Raw genomic sequence first — 20,763 nt, forward strand, 5'->3', positions numbered from 1 at the left:
CCCTTCTCTGTTCAGTGCAAGCTTCATACAATCCCAACCATAGCTATTTGTCTTTCTTATGATTCCTTCTTCTCTCCTTGTCACTAATTCTGTTCTCTTGTCTCTACTCCCCCTAAACTACAGAGGGATTCCCCAGACCAGGCTTTTTCAGTTCATCATGAACTAACACTCAGTGATTTATTTCTGATACTCTACTATGAAGCCCTGTCCTCCTCTTCAAAAGATCTACTGAGAACACTTGCCACCCACCTCCAGCCCATTTCTAAGCAAACAAATCCCATCACCAGCTTTCCAAAATTCAGGTTATCAAATTTTGTTCAAAATCATCCATCCATTCACTCCCTTGAAGCCCTCCCTATTGTTTGCAGGAACTTAAGATCCTTAGTAAAAAGTTCTGGGTCCTGGGCCTCCCTGGTGGCGCAAGGGGTTAAGATGCAACCTATGAAACTGTCCGAAGTCACTGCAGCATGAGTTCAATCCCCTGGCCGGGAAGCTACCCACATGGTGCAGCAGACCTCTCCTGTCTCGCCTGCTGCTCCCCTCAGCAGTGTATTTCAGTCACTCTGCCTGTTCTGTTCCCTGCTCTGTCTCTGGTGAATCCTCTCACCTCTCATAGCTCTGGCCTGTACCCCAATTCTTGTATGCATAAATAAATCTTAAAAAAAAAAGTTCTGGGTCCTTACAGTATAGTCTTAAACTACTCTTTAAACTTAACTTTTTTTTAATGTTTCATCTTTCCTTTCAGAATATATATATATATATATATATATGCACGTACATATACATGCATATATATATATATATACACACATTGTATTCTGAAAGGTGCTCAATATATATACAATGGTGCTCAATATATATACAGTGTATATATATACATCTTTTAAAAAGATTTATTTATTTATGCACACAAGAACTGGGGTAGAAGCCAGAAGCGTGGGAGGTGACAGGATTCACCAGAGACAGAGTAGGGAGCAGAACAGGCAGATCTACTGAAATACACTGCTGAGGGAAGCAGCGGGCGAGTCAGGAGAGGTCTGCTGCGCCATGTGGGTAGCTCCCTGGCCAGGGATCGAACTTGTGCTTTAGTGGCTGTGGACAGCTTCATAGGTTGTGTCTTAACCCTTGCACCACCAGGGAGGCCCTATATATACATTTTTTTTTTTTATCCAGTGATCTGACCACTGTTCCCCAAACTCAGACTTACCCTTTCTGTGTTCCTGCCACTTCTTTGCTTATGCCTCACTTGGAACATCTCTGAGACTCTCTTTTCCCATCCATGAAATGGGGATAATGAAAGTCCCCAATTTGTAGAATATTTTGTGGGTTGAAGAGTCAGTGCTAGTGAAATGCTAAGGAGAGTGCTAGGCAGATGGCAACGCCATTCATTAATTGCTTTAATTTAACTAATTAGTAGCTGATGTCGCCCGTGTTCCCTATCCCAACATAAACTAGCCTGCCTCCCAATCTCACCTCATGTGTCTCCTCTTTAATAAAGTTTTTTCTCCCTTTTTTGAACTAAAAACATTGTCTACTATCACATGGCAGTTAACCCAGAGCATGACACTACTGGTGGTCTTGTTTCTGACATAGTTTAGTTCCTAGAGTGTTTAAATCTGTAATGTTCCAAATAAATTTGAGGTTTTCAAAGAACAGAGCAGAGACCTTGTTTTTCCTTTTTCACATACTCCACACTCTTAACTCCTTGTTTAGCTCAGGGACCTGTTTAGAGTAAGGACTTAATAAATACTTCTCTTCTTCACATTTTTTGTTTGTTTGCAAATAAAAAAAGATGTTTTTCCCAAATGTACATGTATGTATATATTGATATGAATATATATACACAGATGTTAATATGCATATATGCAAATGTATTTATTTTGTATGCATATATGGATATACATAGTGTGTATTCTATGTTTGCATACATATTCATTGTCTATTTACAGATCCTTAAGTATCTATGTATACGTATACAAATATATGTGTGTGTGTTCTTATTAATACCATACTGCAAAACTAAAACACAGGAAAGTAAATTGAATACCTAAGATGGCTACTTTTCCCTTTTCTTATATTGTAGGGTCAGGAATATTACCTTCAAAGCACTTTAATTAGCACTGACTCTTGACATCAACTTTGCGTATATTTTCTGCTCCCAGTTAATTCAAACATTTATTAAGCCCTGTACTATCTTAAGCAGCCAATAATGAAACTAATTAATCTGTTTGTTTAAAAAAATTAAAAACACTAGGGAAGTGACACTGAAAGTGAAATCCTTAGAAAGCAAAGTTAATAGACAACCTTTAGTATATATCTGAGTTTTATTCCCATGAATGGCCCTCTAAATAAACATTTCACTCAAACCAAAAAATAAGATATGAAGTATCATACCTTTCAGAATTCAGAGTCTGATCAGCATAATCACTTTTCAAAGCATCTAGTTCACTCTGAAGAAAGGCTATATTTGTCTGTGCTTCTAAAAGATCTTTCTTAACTTTCTGATTTTCCTAGAGAACAGGGATAATGCAGGCCTTTAGATTTGGGAATCTTCAACACAAAATCTCCCCCTTTAGAAGACTTCAAACCTTGGTATTCAAAGAGCTAATTTTCAAAGCAAAGTAATTTGAAATTATTGTAAATTATTAAAGAGTCAAAAATCAAAATCCTCACAGTTGTTTTTTAAATTTTTTTAAATACTTGACATTTGGTGCTAAACTACATGTCAACAGTTTATCGTGATATTCTTTAATATGTTAAAACATAAACACTTAAACCTGAGACTAAACACTTAAACATCTGTTTTATTTAATGAGAATTATGAAACTACTGATAAACATTCTCAAGAACTGATAGTATCTAGTACCATGTAGCCTGGCTCCATCCTACCACCTGACATATTTAAGTTTTGCATTTAAATATTAACCATTGTAGTTAGGAAATTTCTATTTTTCTTAAAAGAAAAAAAATCATTGGAGCCTTCCAGTTCAAGACAGTGGACAAAACACATCAGTGAGTCTGTCTTCTTCCCATTAACATGAAATTCCAAAGGAAATAATCAAGAATGGAAGAGGTGTCCACCATCGGTCAAGTGTTTTAAACATATTTTAGAAAATTGAACTATATAGAAATGTACTAACAAAAGGAAATAGTAGTCTGACTGAAAATACATTTCTGAAAGTAATAATTCTTACCATTGATAAGTCATAAATTTTTTTCTTCAATGCAGCCACATCTTCTTTTTGACATATATGTTTGGATTGTTCTTCCAGCTGAAAGATCAAATAAAAGTGTTTTAATAAGCTCACACTGAATGAATTCAGTTAAGTTCAGAAATATCCTTGCATATAGACATAGAAATTCTAGAAGTCTTCAATTTTCAACATCACACAACTTTGTAAATAATTAAACTACATATACTTCAAAATGATTTGAAAGTCTGCTTAAATAATTTAAGCATTTCAAAAGGGATTTTATTGTTTAACAAATTTTCTTTGAACAACTGAAATGCCCTTTTCAGAAACCATCCAACTATTAAGCAATCCAAGAATCATTTGTTTTCATTTTGTTGCATTTGAATCTGAACCTTTAAATTCTCCTAGAACTTTATCTGAACTTTCTATGCTGTATTTTTTAATTAATTTTATTTTTTACATCATTGTTCATTTTTAAACAATATTTGCTCCCCCCCAACCCCTCAGGTGTAGTCCCCATAGAGTTTCCTTCACCAATGCACCCGTGCACCATCACCTCAGTCCCCTGTGCTCCTCCCTCCTTCCTTCCCTCTGATCCCTCTCCCTCCTCCTCCCCTGCAGGATGTCTCTGGTTTATAATTGTCTGTTTTTGCTTTGCTGTGTTTTGTACTGTTATGATTTTTTTTAAAGATTTATTTATTTATACAAGCACTGGGTACAGTCAGAAGCACAGGAGGGTGAGAGAATTCATCAGAGCCAGAGTGGAGAGCAGAATAGGCAGAATGATGAGGTACACTGCTGAGGGGTGCAGCGTGGCCCGAGAGGTCTGCGTGCCATGTGGGACCCTCACCCAGTGGCCAGGGATCGAACCGGCACTGCAGAGGCTGCGGGCAGCTTCGCAACCCAGCACTCAACCACTGCGCCACTGGGGAGGCCCCTGTACTGTTATTAATTTTTTACACTGATGTCTCATTTGGTTCCCCTATATTCCTGCTATAAGGGAAACCATCTGATATTTTTCTTTTTTCTTCTGGCTTATTTCACTGAGCATAATTCCTTCTAGCTCCATCCATGTTGCTGTGAATGACATGAGTTTATCTTATTTGATTGCTGAATAATATTCCATTGTGTATATATACCACATCTTCTTGATCCAGTCATCTATTTGTGGGCATTTGGGTTGTTTCCAGGTTTTTTCTATTGTAAACAGTGCTGCAATAATCATAGGGGCACAGGTGTTCTTTTGAATCAATGTTTTTGTGTCCTTTGGATAGATCCCTAGGAGTGGAATTTCCAGGTCATATGGTAGCTCCATTTTTTAGCAGACAGAGGAACCTCCAGACAGCTTTCCATAGTGGTTGGACCAGTTTGCACTCCCACCAGCCATGTAGGAGAGTTCCTTTTTCACCACATCCTCACCAACATTTGTTGTTGCTTGTTTTTTTGATATGTGCCATTCTTACCAGTGTAAGGTGGTATCTCAATGTGGTTTTGATTTGCATTTACCTGATTATAAGGGATGTTGAAGATTTTTTCATATGCCTGTTGGCCATTTGCATTTCCTCTTTGGAGAAATGTCTTTTAAATTCTTCTGCCCATTTCTTGACTGGATTGTTTATTTTGTTTTTGTTGAGAAGCTTTTCAGTTTGATGTAGTCCCAGCTGTTTATCTTTTCCTTCACTATCTTTGCTTTGGGTGATGAGTCTTTAAAGATGTTATTGTGATGTATGTCTTGTAGTGTTTTACCTATATTTTCTTCTATATATTTTATGGTTTCAGGTCTTATGTTCAGTTCTCTTATCCACTTTGAGTTGATTTTTCGTGCACGGTGAGAGGTAGTGGTCTAGTTTCTTTTTTTTGCGTGTGGTGGTCTGGTTTTCCCAGCACCATTTATTGAACAAACAGTCCGTGTTCCATTGCATGTTCTTTGCTCCTTTGTCAAAGATCAGTAATCCATAAAAGTGTGGTTTTATTTCTGGGCTCTCCATTTGGTTCAGCTTTTCACCATTGAAAATAATATTGGCAGTGGGTTTGTCGTATACGGCTTTTATCATGTTAAGGTATGTTCCTTCTATCCCAAGTATTGCAAGGGCCTTCATCACAAATGGATGTTGGACTTTGTCAAATCCTTTCTCATCATCTATTGATATGATCATATGGTTTTTATTTTTCTTTTTGTTGATGTGCTGGATTACACTGATCGATTTTCGTATGTTGAACCATCCTTGTGTACCTGGGATGAATCCCACTTGATCGTGGTATATTATCCCTTTGATGCATTGTTGAATTCTGTTGGCAAGGATTTTGTTGAGGATCTTTGCATCGGTGTTCATTAGGGAGTTGGCCTATAATTTTCTTTTTTTGTGCTGTCTTTGTTTGGTTTTGGTATTAGTGTAACGCTGGCTTCGTAGAACATATTTGTTGGTAGTATTCCTTCTTTTTCAATTTTTTGAAAGAGTTTGTGTAGGGTAGGCACTAATACACTGCTGAATATTTGGTTGAATTCATTTGTGAAGCCATCTGGACCTGGGCTTTTGTTTTGGGGGAGTGCTTTGATTACTGCTATTTTGCTGCTTGTTATTGGTCTGTTTAGTTGTTCTATTTCTTCTTTGTCCAGCTTTGGGTGATTATATTGTTCTAGAAATTTGTCTATCTCTTCTAGGTTGTTGAATTTGTTTGCATATAAGTGTTCACAGTGATCTCTGATTTCTTTTGATTTCTACTGAGTCTGTTGTGATTTTTCCTCTTTCATTTATAATCCTATTTATGTGTGTTTGCTCCCGTTTTTTCTTTGTGAGCCTGGCTAGAGTTTTGTCTATTTTGTTTATTTTTTCAAAGAACCAACTTTTGGCTTCATTGATCTTTTGGATTTTTTTAAATTTCCATTTCATTTATTTCTGCTTTGATTTTTATTATTTCCTTTCTTCTATTGGCTTTAGGGTTTTTTTGTTGTTCTTTTTCTAGCTCTTTGAGATGTGAGATTAGGTTGTTTCTTTGAGTTCTTTCTTGTTTCTTGATGTGAGCCTGTATTGCTATATATTTTCCTCTTATTACTGATTTGCTGCATCCCATACATTCTGAAAGTGGTGTCCTCCTTGTTCAACTCAAAGTATTTTTTAATTTCTTCTTTGATCTCCTCATTAGTAGTGGTCTTCCAGTAGTGTGGATTTCAATCTCCATGAAGTGGAAGGGTTCCTTGTTTTCTTTTCATGATTTATTTCTAGCTTGATGCCTTTATAATCAGAGAAGATAGTTGGAATGATTTTGATCTTCATGTAACTGCTGATGTTTGTCTTGCGGCCCAGTATGTGATCGATTCTGGAGAGTGATCCATGCACACTTGAGAAAAATGTGTACTTGGATTTTTTTTGGGTGCAGTGTCCTATAGATGTCTGTTAAGTCCATGAGTTCTATGTCTTTATTTAGGGCTCTAGTGTCTTTGTTCATTTTTTGTCTCATTGATCTTTCCATTGGTGAGAGTGGGGTGTTGAAGTCTCCCACTATGTATGTATTTTTTTTAATGTTTGTTTTCAGAGCTGATAATAACTGTCTAATATATTTTGGTGCTCCTTCATTTGGTGAGTATATGTTGATGAGTGTTATTTCTTCCTGGTGTATTGTCCCCTTTATCATAATGTAATGTCCATCTTTGTCTCTTTTTACCTTTTTTAATTTGAAGTCTATTTCATCTGATATAAGTATAGCTGTTTCTGCCTTCTTTTTTGGTCCATTTGCTTGTAGGGTTGTATTCCAACCTTTTACTTTCAGTTTATGTTTATCTTTCGTGATTAAATGAGTTTCCTGGAGACAGTAGAAGGTTGGATTTTGTTTTTTAATCCAGCCTGCTACTCTGTGTCTTTTTATTGATGAGTTTAATCCATTTACATTTAGAATTAATATTGATATGTTGGCATCTGTATTTTCGACATTGTTTGTCTTCTTTGTGATTTTATTCCTCGCTTTATTCTTTCTTCTTGTTCATTCCTCTGTTGGTTTTGGCTTTAGGACTTCTTGTAGAATTCTTTGGAGTGGGGGTTTAGTTGTAATGAATTCTACAGTCTAAGATTTTTAATAGTAGAGTTAGTGTTAGATTCACCTATGCTCTCCTCATGGTTATTTGAAAATATGCTTATAAAGTGACTAAAAGCAATAAAATTTAAGTATGATATGAAGCTAGAAACATACAAACACAAAACTATATAAATACATACATAAATTTTGCTTGTTGGTTGATTTATTAATATTTCCAGAACTAAAGTGGCTCAGAAGAATCTATAACACAGACAACAAAAATGTCTTTCCTACAAATAGTTATATCCCCAGTGTGATTTGTGGATGTCCGGTGATTGAATAATTAAGCATTGATCAAAATATACACCCATATTTCACCAAGTCCAAGTCCAAATCTAAGTACTTTAACACTAGACTTTATTCATCTTATTAGATGTGATCAACCAAAGGCTTCCACCCCACTATGTCATGACTGACTCATCTATCACTGTCACTGAGATGAACCATCAATTTTAAGATGCACACCAATTTCAGGAAGTAAAGCTGTGAGAAAATATGAGTTTCTCAGAATCAGTGGCATAAGGTGAAGGCAACTTTAATAAATTTGCCAAGTTTGTAGTTCTTTACAGTCTGTAATGTACTCTCACACACGTTATCTCTTATTCTCTTGCCGAACAACCCCTTCAAGAGGCAGGGAGTCTGGAATAAGTGAGAAAGCACAAACTATGTTGTGAGACCACACCATTGCTTGTCAGCAGAATGATTTTGAGCAAGTTCTTTAACCTCTCTGGAACTCAGTATCCTCTTCTGTGAAGTAGGATATTTACACCTTCCTCAGTACAAATTTGAGAATTCTATTTTTTAATTATATAAAAGAGCTTAATAAACTACACTCAATAAAGTATTAGATATTAAGGTTAAGATGAAAGTTTATTATTAATCCCATTTCAGAGATGAAAAACAAAAGATCATAAAGAGGAAGCCAACTGTCCCAGGCACAACAGGCAGAGCCTGGCACAGTGCCTTTGAGGACTCAGGTCTCAGCACTCCTGAATCTCGATGTTGGGTGCCCATTTGGTCTTCAGCATTTGCTGTATCAGGGTAAGAATCTACTCTCTTCTTGCATACATTCCCTTAGTCTGAGGATTTGGGATGCCATGCAAATAAGGACAGTGACCAGGAGAATCTGTGACTCTGGCAAAAACAAGTTATTTGTTCATTCAAATGCGATAACACAAGCAAAGTATGTATGGCCTAATGACCTGTGGAAATCAGATGTAAAGTTGATAATAATTCCCAAGGCTATTAGGGAGAGTTCTTAATCATTCTAGAGGTTTAAACTGCAACACCCTATCAAATATGGTTAATCATCACTTACTCTCATTGAATATAAACACTGGAAAGAGCATTACAGTTATATGAACCACCAAGGAGGCAAAGTAATGTGTCCAGATTCACAATGCCGCCTTCAGAGATGATTATTTTTTAAGTGTTCATATTCATTTTAGCTAAGATATTTTCATTAATTATGGAGACAATCCACATAACAATACGTGTGTCCAGTACTAGGTTGGAGCCAACTTGCAACAGCAAGTGAATGACTATTTTAAGCATCTCTTCCCTAACCCTGCACCCATGGTGTCAACTTGGTAGCTTGAAATCTGTAGTGAAAAGGTACTGATAGCAAAAAAGTGGCAAAATCCTCTCTTTCTTGCCTCCTTGATCCAGAGCTAGCTCAGCCAACACAACATCAGGTAAAAGGGACCCTACTCAGTAGAAACTAAATAGAGCAAAGGTTGAAACCCAATCATACCTTTGTTCACACTTCATTGAGTTTTTTTCCTCCACCTCCTACTAATCAAAGAGCCTCTAGATCTAGAACTTTCTATGTAGAAGGGAATATTCAATTCATTTAATTACTGTTCATTGAAACCTACCAATTACCTTTCAGCAAGTCAGGGGTAGAGATACAGAGATCCACGACCAGGAAAGAGAGTGCCCGACTGGCATAGAACAGACAGGCCACTGAAATTGTTGGATTTCAGGGCACCTGATTACTGGAGACTAAAGAGAAAAAACCTGGGGTTTGGTAGACAACTGTTCAAGGGATCAGAAATATGTATTAGATCCATGCAAAATATAGGTTGACCTTGGAAACAAAAAAAGGAACTCATGGCCCTTTAAAAAATAGTATTTCCAAGGAATCCAATTTGGTACTGCAGTCTGATCCTATCTTGCTTCAATATGATTCCAGGTGTTTTGGCAGCTAATGATTAGACACACTGACATGCTGAAGCTACTCATAAAAGTCAAGCTCGATGCATACCAACCTTTTTGAGTTTCTTTATCGTCACCTGCAGGTCTCCTACTTCTGCCTCATACTGACGTCTGAGATCACTGAGGGCTTCCTCAGCTTTGCGTTTTTCCTAAAAGATTAAAAAAAAAAAAGATTGTGTTGCTCTACCTAGGCTCTACAAAATCATGTAGATAAGAAACACTATGACTAATTGAGAATGATACTAAGTCTTCTACACAGGGAAGGAGCAAAGGGATGGTGGAAATAACCAAATAATTAGATATACAGAACTTCTGAGTAAAACCACCAAGTGAAACCTGCATACTCACATCACGTGGAGCTATGCTGTGATAGAGGATGGCAGCGCACTGATGAACTAGTCTATTCATTATTGCTCCTCTCCCATTCACTGGCTAGCACACGTGGACTTCTTTACTGAACTTGTGGCTACTTGAAATTATCCCTTTATTTACATGAATAGGTGTTTGTTTATTTTTTATATTTTTTTATATTTATTTCCTTACATCATTTTCATTTTTGAGAGCATTTTATTTCTCCCCTCAGGCGGAGTCCCGTAGTTGTCCCACCACCATGCTCCATCACCACTGTCCCTGTGCTCCTTCCTCCTCTCTTTTGGCCCCATCCTTCCCCTGCTGTATCTCTTTCTCTCTCTCTCTCTCCTTATTCTACCCACGACAAAAGCCACCACCTCAGAAGTGCCTTTATTGAGAGTCGCTGTGGGAACCTGGGCTTCTGCACCTACAGGTACCCCAGGGTCCATGCATAACAGGTGCCCCATAAGGATCTATCAAGGAATGGTTTAATCCCACACACTCACATCTTTCCTCGTGTTGTGTTCCGCAGCCTGAATCCTCTGATCCATTTCCTCTTCCATCTCACTCAACTGCATGGCTGTATTGTCGTGGGCCCTGAAATTCAGGAGGATGCAGACCTGTTCATTATACTCTTAGATGTGTAATATGAGTGAAGAGAAACTTCCACTTCATCTACTTCAAGTCCTCTATTTTACAGATGAGGAGAAACACACCATTTAAAATAATATTCCCGTTTCCACATAATCAAATAGATGGGAAATTTGACCATTTGAGTATAAATTGATATTAAAACTAGATATTAAATAAATAGAAAAATTAGATTAAGTGCTATTAAACGAAGTGGTGGCAAAGAACAGATAAAGATATCAAATTGCTGGAAGGCTCTCAATAAATTCCAGAGTTACAACCCTGGACCCAAAGACTCCATGGTACAGAGATGGTTGGATACAATTTTGAAATTTTACTGTATGAAACAAAGTGTGATATGCTGTCGTCCGTATTTAAAAAAAGAAGGGACCTCAATAATTATTTCCTATCAGCCCATGAAGTAATTATTTCTTATTTATTTCTTATCATCCCATGAAGCTCTAAAATATAGATATGGTTACCCTTTAGAAAAATTCTTTCTTTCATTAACACAATCAATAAATCATATCTCTATAAAGACCAACCATACCGATTTGTCAAAAAGTTAGAAATGGAACAATTTTGTGGAGAAGAGGCCAGGAGAGTTTTATCTATCAAATGTCTAGTAAGCAGATATCTGCCACTTTCCAATGGCTGAGGCTTCAGGTTAGACCTAAAAATTACTTTTTTGTTCCCTCTCTCAGATAACATATGTTCAATTATCTAAATTTTCACACGCACATATCCGGCCTTCTCAACTGGATTATAACTGACCTGAAGCAGCCACCATGAGATTTAGAGTCAATTCATATGCACCAGTGACATGCTATTAATAAAAAGTACCTGGAGAGTAGCCCTCCGGCCTTCCTGTGTGATGAATTCCGACACCATCCTACTGCTTTCAGCTTACTTTCTCACTCACAACCAATCTGTACATTAGTTTAATTTCCACAAAAAACTCCAAACAAGCTTGTGGGGGTGGGAGGGTTGGAGGTAAGAGACTGAGTAATTTACTACTGTTTTCTGCTCTTGCTTACCTCCTCCTCACCGTACAAGATGCCAAGGTTATGTTAATCAAGTTCAGAAAGTCAGCTAGTTCTAGTTTGTTTATAAATCCCTGCTGTTTAAAGTCTAGGAATTATGGATCTCCACAGCAATTTTTTTTTTTTTTTAGTGAATGTTGTGACTGCAATAACTAAGTCACATATCCTTTGTTATGACCATTTGTTCCCCAGTTTTTCCTTCTAACCATCTGGTCCCAAGCATTTGGGCACCTGGGACTGTTCCTGGTGTGCTCTTTCAGCCTTTCTCACTTCTAGCATCTCTTTTTTGAAGGGCGGGAGGAAGTAAATCAGCATCATCTACATCACACAATGTTTGTCCCAGTAATTCCTAAATCCTAGTAAAATGCTGCATTGGGAAGGCCCCTCATAACCTAGTCAAGGAACTTACCCAGATAGTGGGAACCCACTCTTCAGGTCCAAGTACAGAAAGATAGATTAAGACCCTTCCCCAACCAAAAAGAGAAGTGAGGATGGATGGTCCTTGGTTAAGAGTGTAGGGAATGTTCACAAGTAGCATTTTAATTACTCAGTGAGGTCTCTGACACTGGACGAGAAGAAAAGCATCTACACAGCTTAATGTAATCGGACCTGCTCCCTCCACCGCGGTGGGGCAGCCTAGCTGGTGATGAGAACATACAAAATGCCAGTCTCTTTTATCATTTGTGGGGTTTACATGCTACTACACTATGAGGTTATATATGAATGTGTGTGTGCCCCACATATCTCTGTGTGGGTCTTTGTTCTTGTGTGTGTGCATGAGAGTTTGTGTGTTTTAAAAGATATTCACTGGACATTACGAATACTCAATATGTGTGTTTGCTAGTTACTCCCCACAGGAGACCAACTCTGGGATTCTGATCCACAGTCTACAGTGCTTGACAGAATTTGGAGTTCTGAAGACCCCCTATACCCTATTGAAAGCCTCTAGGAGGCAGAAGGGAAAAATCAGTCCGAAAGTGAAAATGTTCATAAGAAATTTCCTATGGATAATTCAAATTTTGCATGAATCTCAGTCTGTTTAAAAAAAAAAGACCTATTTAGCACCCACATTTTAAAAGATTTTCTCTTTTCGCATTTTAATTACATTCAATTACTCCAAAGGGTCAGCTAGATAGTTTCATCATATTGAGAGAAAGAATAAAGACACAGAGGAGCATCCCAGTGCAGAGAGAGGGCCTCTGATGTAACAGGCTGTTTATAAGTTCTGGACAGAGGCCAGCACGGGTGTGGACTGGGGTCTGCTGATGGAGCTTGCAGCAGTGAGAAGCACCGTGGGGCAGACCCACCAGGAGCTGTGGCAAACAAAATTCACTCTTTTCTGATGCATGTCAAGGAGTGTGTTGCTTCCAGGGAACAAGGATTACAACACATAAAAATTCTTTTACACTGGATTGCTATTAAAACCAGTAAGATATCCTATGTAAGCCAGCTATGGCTTACGTTAACTGTCCTTTGATAGTAAGGGTTTAGCAGCTGTTAGGCTTTTAGTGCAGGCTGGGTGGGGAGAGCTAGAGAGGAAAAGAGACTCTGTTGGAACCCATCACGTGGGGGCCATGAGCACCTATTAAGTCTCAACACCCTGAAGATGTGATGATCTACAGCCTCACTGTCCAGATGCAGGCTCTGAGACTCAGGAAGATTAAGTAACCTGCCCAAAGTAACACTTTTCAGCAATAAGGCCCAGCCTTAAATGAAGTCTGCCTGCCTCTATGAAAAGCTCCTGTTTACTTCAAGTGGCTGGATATAAGCTAACAAATCTCTGTGAACTGTCCTGTATGGAATCAGTAGCCTTGAAGAATTTCTGACAGGATGACAGTGACCTACTGAGGGCTGGTGGCTGGCTCTATGAAGACATGCCTGTCATAACCGCCCTCATGCTGGCTTAATTCAGAGGTTCCAGAGTCCTGAGCTTCAGGAAGTCCTCCCACATCATAACATAACAATGCAGTTCAGTCCCTGCGCGGCCTGGGTGGTGGGGCCAGCAAAAGAACCGCATGTGCCACCCAGGGAGGAAGGGCCTCAGTACCTCTTCACGGCAATGGCCAGGCTTTCCATCTCTGCGCTCTGGAATTTGATCTCACGGATAAAGTTCTTGATAACATGTTCATAAGGCTGGATTAGTCTTGGCTCCACAAGGTTGATGTTTTGATACAAAGTACTAACTTGCTCTTTCCTGCAAAAAATACAAATATATATATATTTAAAAAAAAAATAGATTTGAGTTCAATTTAACCAAGTAAAAAATACAAAGGCAAATTTTCAAATTTTCTTTCTTGAGGAAAGAGCCACATAAAAAAGACACAGGAAGGAAAAAGCAGTAACAACAGCATGACCTAGACCTAGACATGCCGCTGCATTATTCTCCATAATTATTTCTACAATGGAACAGCAACTTTATATTTTTCCAATTTTATTGCTATATGGTTGGCAAATAAACATTGTGTGCATTTAGGATGTACATGTGGTTTTTTAAGATGAGCAATTTGATGATTTAATAATATTAGAAGATGGGGAGCCTATCAGGGCAACAGAAATGCACACAAACACTTGGGCAGCAATAGCAAACAGATACAGTGCCTAAGTCAAAGAGTGGTTGAACGGCAGAGAAGGGAATGGATTCAGCCGGCCGGATGCTGAGAACACATGCCCCACCTGACAGCGCAGTGCATCCCCTCTGTGCTCAACCTCTGAACCTTCCCAGAAGGAACAGAACTCAAAATCAATCCACAGAACTATGAAATGCTGCAAAATGTGAGGTATATGTTAATCCAGAAGCTTAGTTCAGCACAGCCCCCGGTGTGTGCCATATAGCTATGAACTCTCATAAATGAACTGCTCACTATGTGCACAGGCCAATTATAATTCAAAACAGCTGCTCAAGTAAAATATTATTATTAAACCTGCAGGAGTAAGTCACTTTATCAGAAGATGTAAGACACAGAAAGCTGCCATCATCCCTCCTATGAGAGCTAAGAACAATACTGGTTGAATTACTGAGTCATATTTGTATAAGAATAATAAAAGTCTTGACCCTTAGACTGTGAGTTATCATTTCAGTGCACTAAAGGATCATTAACTTCTCTGACTATCGTCACTGACCACTAGCAGGATACAAATCATGAAAAACTTTCTAATTAATAGAAACTTGCCTATCAGGCATGGTCATAATCTCCTGATTCTTTGTCTATGGGCTAACTGCTCAGCAATCAAACGTTCAGAAGTGGATGGTTCAGTAGATCCCTTACTTTTGGGAATCCCTAAAATGAGAAACAATGATTGCAAATTCTCTTGGGTCCTCTGCTGGTTCTGGCATTATAGAGAATTTCAGAAATTGTTTCAAGTGATGTGTACAAATAGATTAACTATACAGAATGTCTACACTAGCAGAAAATAAGTTGTGGTTAACGGTCTTGCCACAGTCCACCTAAACCTGCCCCTTTGCTACCTTTATTATCAGCACACAGGAAGAACTGGCTGCCCTGAACCCATCAGCTCGACAGGAGCAGAGGGACTGTTTCCCACCAGTGGGTTAGAAGGAGAAGTTGCACATTTGCTATTTCCATACCTGATCCCTAAAAGCCATTGTAATACAGCTGGTTCTCTTTCTCGTTCACATACTCTCTCCTTCTGTCCATTTCATCCCCTCTTTTCCTTCTCTCGTTCTTCCCTCTCCCACGCCACCTTCCTCATCTGCACAGCTGAACTGAGGTGGTCTAATGTGTCAAAGCCACGTGATGAAGTATGTTTGGGTCCTTGCATGATCACAGCAAGGGAAACTGCTCCAGGGGGCTCCCTGGCCACATGGCTCTGAACACAAAAGAAGGAATACACAATGGAATATTACTCAGCAATCAAAAAAGATAAACTCATGCAATTTGCAGCAACATGGATGGAGCTGGAAGGGATCATGTTCAGCGAAATAAGCCAGAAAGAAAAAGAAAAATACCGGATGGTCTCACTCATAGCAGGAATTTAGAAAACCTAAATAAGGGACAAGGAAAAAGACTAATTATAATAAAGTAAAATACAACAAGCAACTATAAACCAGAGACACACTATGGGGCGTGGGGGAGAAGGGAATAGGATCAAAACAATGGGGTGGGAATTGTATGGGGACTATAACCAAGATGAAAATGCATACATTGTGCAAAAATGAAAAATGTTGTAAAAAATATATAAAATTAAAAAATTTACAAAAAAAGAAAAAATAAGGTCATATTTTGTAAAGACAGTAAGACTTGGAAGTTCTGTGCTACAATCAGCTGGAGCTTAGAAAATTGGCATTCTAGTTTCCTGTGATTTTCTTTTTATCATCTTCTTCCAGGTTAAATTATGTCCTTACCTCCTTCCTTGATAGCTTCATATTATCTAAGTAACGAAACTTCTAAGATCAGGGTAAGTCTTTACCACCACCACCCACTCTATTTCAAGGGAAGGAATGATTCTGAAGCATTCGCCCAGTGAAGCCGATATTTATTAAGCACCTTACACATGCAGCCCAGGCAGTGATGCATAATTTACATGTATGGCTCATTTAACCCCCATGACAAATCCATGAAGAATTATTGCTGGTACCCTACTAACCAAGAACAAACTGGGGGAGACAGATAAGCATCATCCTGGTGGCACAGCTGGACTCTAACTCAGCCCAGGACCTCCGAGCCCAGCTGCCCAAGCAAAAAATTGCTCCTTAGGCCAAAGTACCGCCCTGAACTGACTCTCAGGACTTGCAAGTGTTTGGCTTCATTTAAAAGAAAATTTGATGCACCAAAATATCTTTTTAAAATTATTTCAAAGGATGCTATGAATTATTTATATGGGGCCTGTTCACATAATAAAAACAAACAAAAACTCCTTTGAAGAATGAAGGCATGACTAAGATTAAAATAAGATAAATTAAAATTTGCCTCAGCTAAAGCTACTCAGGGAATGTGCACACAGGGCCACATTCCTCTGTCCCAACCTGGCCGCCTCTGGCCAGGTGCCTGTTAGGTCCGTATCTGTGTAACCTGAGAGCCCTGTGGATTATGCCCAGAGACTGCAACATAATGCACTTGGCCATTTCCACACCTGATGGTACAAAACAAAAAAGTACTTTATCATAACAAGAGCTAATGCCCGGTCCCTCTCGTAGGATTTAAAACTGTGTCCTGTAATAGGCAGCGAAACACCTGTGGATGTTTTATAGCTCAGTGGACTTGTTGCCAGCACAAGTTTTTGTTCTGCTCCTCAGGGTCCAGGAATTACCAGCCTCCCGCTGCCTTGGTGCTGACGTCAGAGGTTAAACAAGCAGTGTTCGCACAATGCTCCACACAGGCCTCTGTTTTCTTCTGGGCCTCCCTGACCCAGCATGGCACATCAATGCCAAGGAGGCCCCATGGTAACAAGGCTCAATCATCCCTCATTCAGTAAGTCCAGGGCCTGCTCTAAGGTATTGAAACTTGTGTTCACAAATACACAAGTTGTTTACAGGGGTGCACGACAAATACCAGGTAAAAGATTAAGAGTGAAATCATATGGTTAGTCAGCCAAGGCAAAAAACTCTCTCTGCTCCCATGTTGAAAGAGTGACTAACATTCAGAATAATCCAATTTATGTATGCCTAAAGAAAAGATATCAAATGAAACACAATCAGAGAAAAATGCACCCTGAATTATCAACCAGTTTTAGATGTTTAAAATCGGAGCCTATTCATCATGTTTGACAAATTACAAGGTGATTTACATGGTAATGGTTAATTACTGATGAAAAATTCACAAATTAAAATTCTAAAATGATTCCTGGGAAAGAAGCATTTTAAACTGCAAGCATTCCCATTGGAGCTAAGAGGGATATTATGTGAACTTAAAAGGAAAAAAAACAGGTATAAGTAAGATGTATAAGGGCCTCCCCTGGTGGCGCAGGCGGTTGAGCACCGTGCTGTGAAGCTGTCCGCAGCCTCTGCAGCACCGGTTTGATCCCGGCCTGCCAGCGAGGGTCCCACATGGCGAGGCAGACCTCTCCTGTCTCGCCCGGTGCTCTCCTTAGCAGTGTATTTCATCAGTCTGCCTGTTCTGTTCCCCGCTCTGTCTCTGGTGAATCCTCTCACCCTCCCACGCATCTGGCCTGTACCCCGGTTCTTGTATAAAATAAATAAATAAATCTTTAAAAAAAAAAAAAAAAAAGTAAGATGTATAAAAATTTCCAAGCTCACACATTTCATAAGACTAACATTTTACTTGGAAGAGTACACACAGGCACCTATGCTTCTGTATTATAAATGCAATACAGCCTGTATTTAGAATTCCTGGACACCTCTGGGAGCAGCAAGACAGACAGCACCCTTCTACCAAGCTCAACAAGAAGACAAACCAATTTTAAAAATTGGTCAAAAAACCTTAATAGACACCTCACCAAAGATATACAGATAATAGATAAGCATATAAAAAGATGCTCTATGTCATTGTTCACCAGGGAAATGCAAATTAAAATAACAAACAGAAAACATCACACACCTATTACAATGGTAAAAATCTAGAACTCTGAAAACACCAAACACCGGTGATGGTATAGAGATTATCATCCATTGCTGGTGGAAATGCAAAATGACACCATCACTTTGGAATACAGTCAGTAGGTTCTTAAAAAAATAAACATTGGGTTGGTTGTTGGAAAAGTCATGACGCATTTTTTATGTTTTCTAAAAAATGCGTCATGACTTTTCCAACAACCCAATATATTCATTATATTCTACCATACAATCCAGCAATCATGCTCCTTGGTATTTATCCAAAGAAGTTAGAAATTTATGTCTGGACAAAACCCTCACATGGATTTTTATAGAAGCTTTTCTTCACAAGTGTTTTCACTGGGAAGCAATCAAGAAGTCCTTCAGTAGGTAGATAAACAGTGGCTCACCCAGACAAGGAAATATTATTGCACAATAAAAAGAAATGAGCAATCAAGCCATGGAATGACATATTACTAAGTGAAAGCCAATCTGAAAAGTACATATTGTATGAGCACAAACATATACATTCTGGAAAAGGTAACCTTCATGAAAAATTCAGCATTTTCCAGGAGTTGGAGGGGGCAAGAGAAGGAAGAACAGGTAGAGCACAGAGGATTTTCAGGGCAGTGAAAATGATACTATAACGATGGGTACAGGGCATTAAACAATGGTCCAAATGCACAGAATGTCCATCACCAAGAGTGAATCCTAATATAAACTAAGGACTTTGGCTAGTAATGGGGTGTCAATGCAGGTTCATCAGTTGTAACAGATGTATCATCTTGGGAGCTGCTCATAGCAGAGGAAGTCATGCATGTAGGGAAGGGACTAGGCATACGGGCAATTTCTGTACTTTCTTTTGATTTTACTGTGAACATAAAACTGCTCTAAAAAAATAAGATTGGCCTCCCCGGTGGTGCAGCGGGTTGAGTGCAATGCTGTAAAGCTGTCCACAGCCTCTGCAGCACAGGTTCGAGTCCCCACCGGCCAGGGAGATACCCACATGGCGTGGCAGACCTCTCCTGTCTCCCCTGCTACTCCCCTCAGCAGTGTATTTCAGTCTGTCTGCCTGTTCTTCTCCCCGCTCTGTCTCTGGTGAATCCTCTCACCCTTCTGCGCCTCTGACCTATACCCCAATTCTTGTATAAAAATAAGTAAATCTTTGGGTCTTCCCGGTGACACAGCGGTTAAGCGCTGGGTTGCGAGGCTGCCCACAGCCTCTGCGACGCCGGTTCGATCCCCGGCTGCTCCCCAGCCTCCAGAGGAGGGTTCCACATGGCACGCAGACCTCTCCTGCCGCCCGCTGCTCCCCTCAGCAGTGTACTTCGGTCCTTCTGCCTGCTCTGCTCCCCGCTCTGGCTCTGGTGAATTCTCTCACCCTCCCATGCTTCTGATTGTACCCAGTGCATGTGTGAACAAACAAACAAATAGATGAATTTAAAAAAAAAAAGCCTCTATAAAAAAAAATAAAAATAAGTAAATCTTTAAAAAAAAAGATCATTTTAAAAATCTGACATTTTAATATTTTCTATTTGTGGTAAGAATAATTAGTATATGCTAAGGTGACAACAGTTGATCTTTCTAGATGCCCTGAATGAACCATAAAATCCAGCAAGGCTGCTAGAACAGGGCAGCATTCTCTTTCTGAAGTTTAAATCTTTCTTTAAATACAGGATGTGGCTCTGCCCACTAACAACCTGGAACCATCTTCCTATACCTGTGATTGCAGTCTATGTTCTCACAATATGCCTCAGTTACACAAATAACTCAGTTACCAAACAGTTATCTGGCCCTCCCTTCTGAAGAAGACAAAGATCTCTTCATATTGGTCCCTTTGCCAACAGATTGGATATTCAGCCACCGATGCCTTATCTAGGGCTCCCTGCCCAAATTTATCTTCTCAGATAAAATTCTTTCCATATTCAGTCACCGTGAAAAATATTTTATTTACCTAAGTACTTATTTGGGTAACATTCCCCAAAAGGTTTTAAAATGGAAACTTCCTGGAAGATGACAGTATGAAAGATTTATTCAGTCTAGAAACATTTCAAATTGCAAATTGCTTCCTATTTAAAATCACTGACATTGAGTTCTTGGGAGTGTGACAATGGAAGAAGGAAATAGAAAAAGCAGAGGCACTGTGCTGAGAGTTGAGGGAAGGCACCCTCAGAACAGCTGAGGACTTCTTCCGTCATGAAAGAGTCTTGACAGAGTAAGTGAGGTGGATGCTACATTCCTCAGTCTTAACTGAATAGAGCAATGAAACTTGCCACAGAATGTGAGGACTGACCCTGAGTGAGACACATATGACATTTCATGACACAATGAGGTAATTAATAACTGTCAGCCATGACTATGATCAGCTATTCCTCTTCACTCCTCTCTCCAAATGAATTAGAAAGAAGCGGTTATCTCCTGTCTGCATCTGCATTATGTTCCAGAAAAAGGCTAAACGGGAGAAAGCAGCATAGGGCAGAAGCCCCACAGACTGAAATGTTGCCCTAGTGTAACAGGGTGGTCCCCAGGAAAAGGGGAAGTTTCCGGCTCCCTGCTGCACCCAAAGGAGGGTGGAGGTAAAGAGAAGCTGGAGAAGGGATGGAGGAAGGAAGGAAACAGGATGGACCTGGAGGAAGCACATGGAGCAGAGACACATAAAGAAACTACACTTGCCTTTTGGTCGTGGACTGGTTGACACAGATGTGGGTGAGAGACCCATTGGGAGGTGACAATGGCAGCTTTTACCTTG

At 39.3% G+C, this 20,763-nt stretch overlaps 1 protein-coding gene across 1 annotated transcript in view; it reads right to left on the reverse strand.

Annotated features, from left to right (window-relative positions):
• RASEF (RAS and EF-hand domain containing) overlaps nt 1-20,763 on the reverse strand; it is a 55,392-nt gene that overhangs the window by 18,640 nt on the left and 15,989 nt on the right. Inside the window, exons 2-6 of the mRNA XM_037494202.2 lie at nt 13,554-13,700; nt 10,340-10,430; nt 9,536-9,631; nt 3,195-3,272; nt 2,395-2,510 (exon numbers count right to left, since the gene is read on the reverse strand). Of these exons, the coding sequence (XP_037350099.1) occupies nt 2,395-2,510; nt 3,195-3,272; nt 9,536-9,631; nt 10,340-10,430; nt 13,554-13,700 (528 nt within the window). The remainder of the gene's footprint in view (nt 1-2,394; nt 2,511-3,194; nt 3,273-9,535; nt 9,632-10,339; nt 10,431-13,553; nt 13,701-20,763) is intronic.

This window comes from Talpa occidentalis, unplaced genomic scaffold (assembly GCF_014898055.3).
Source record: "Talpa occidentalis isolate TD23 unplaced genomic scaffold, MPIMG_talOcc4v2.1 talOcc4.7, whole genome shotgun sequence".
Lineage (NCBI taxonomy): Eukaryota > Metazoa > Chordata > Mammalia > Eulipotyphla > Talpidae > Talpa > Talpa occidentalis.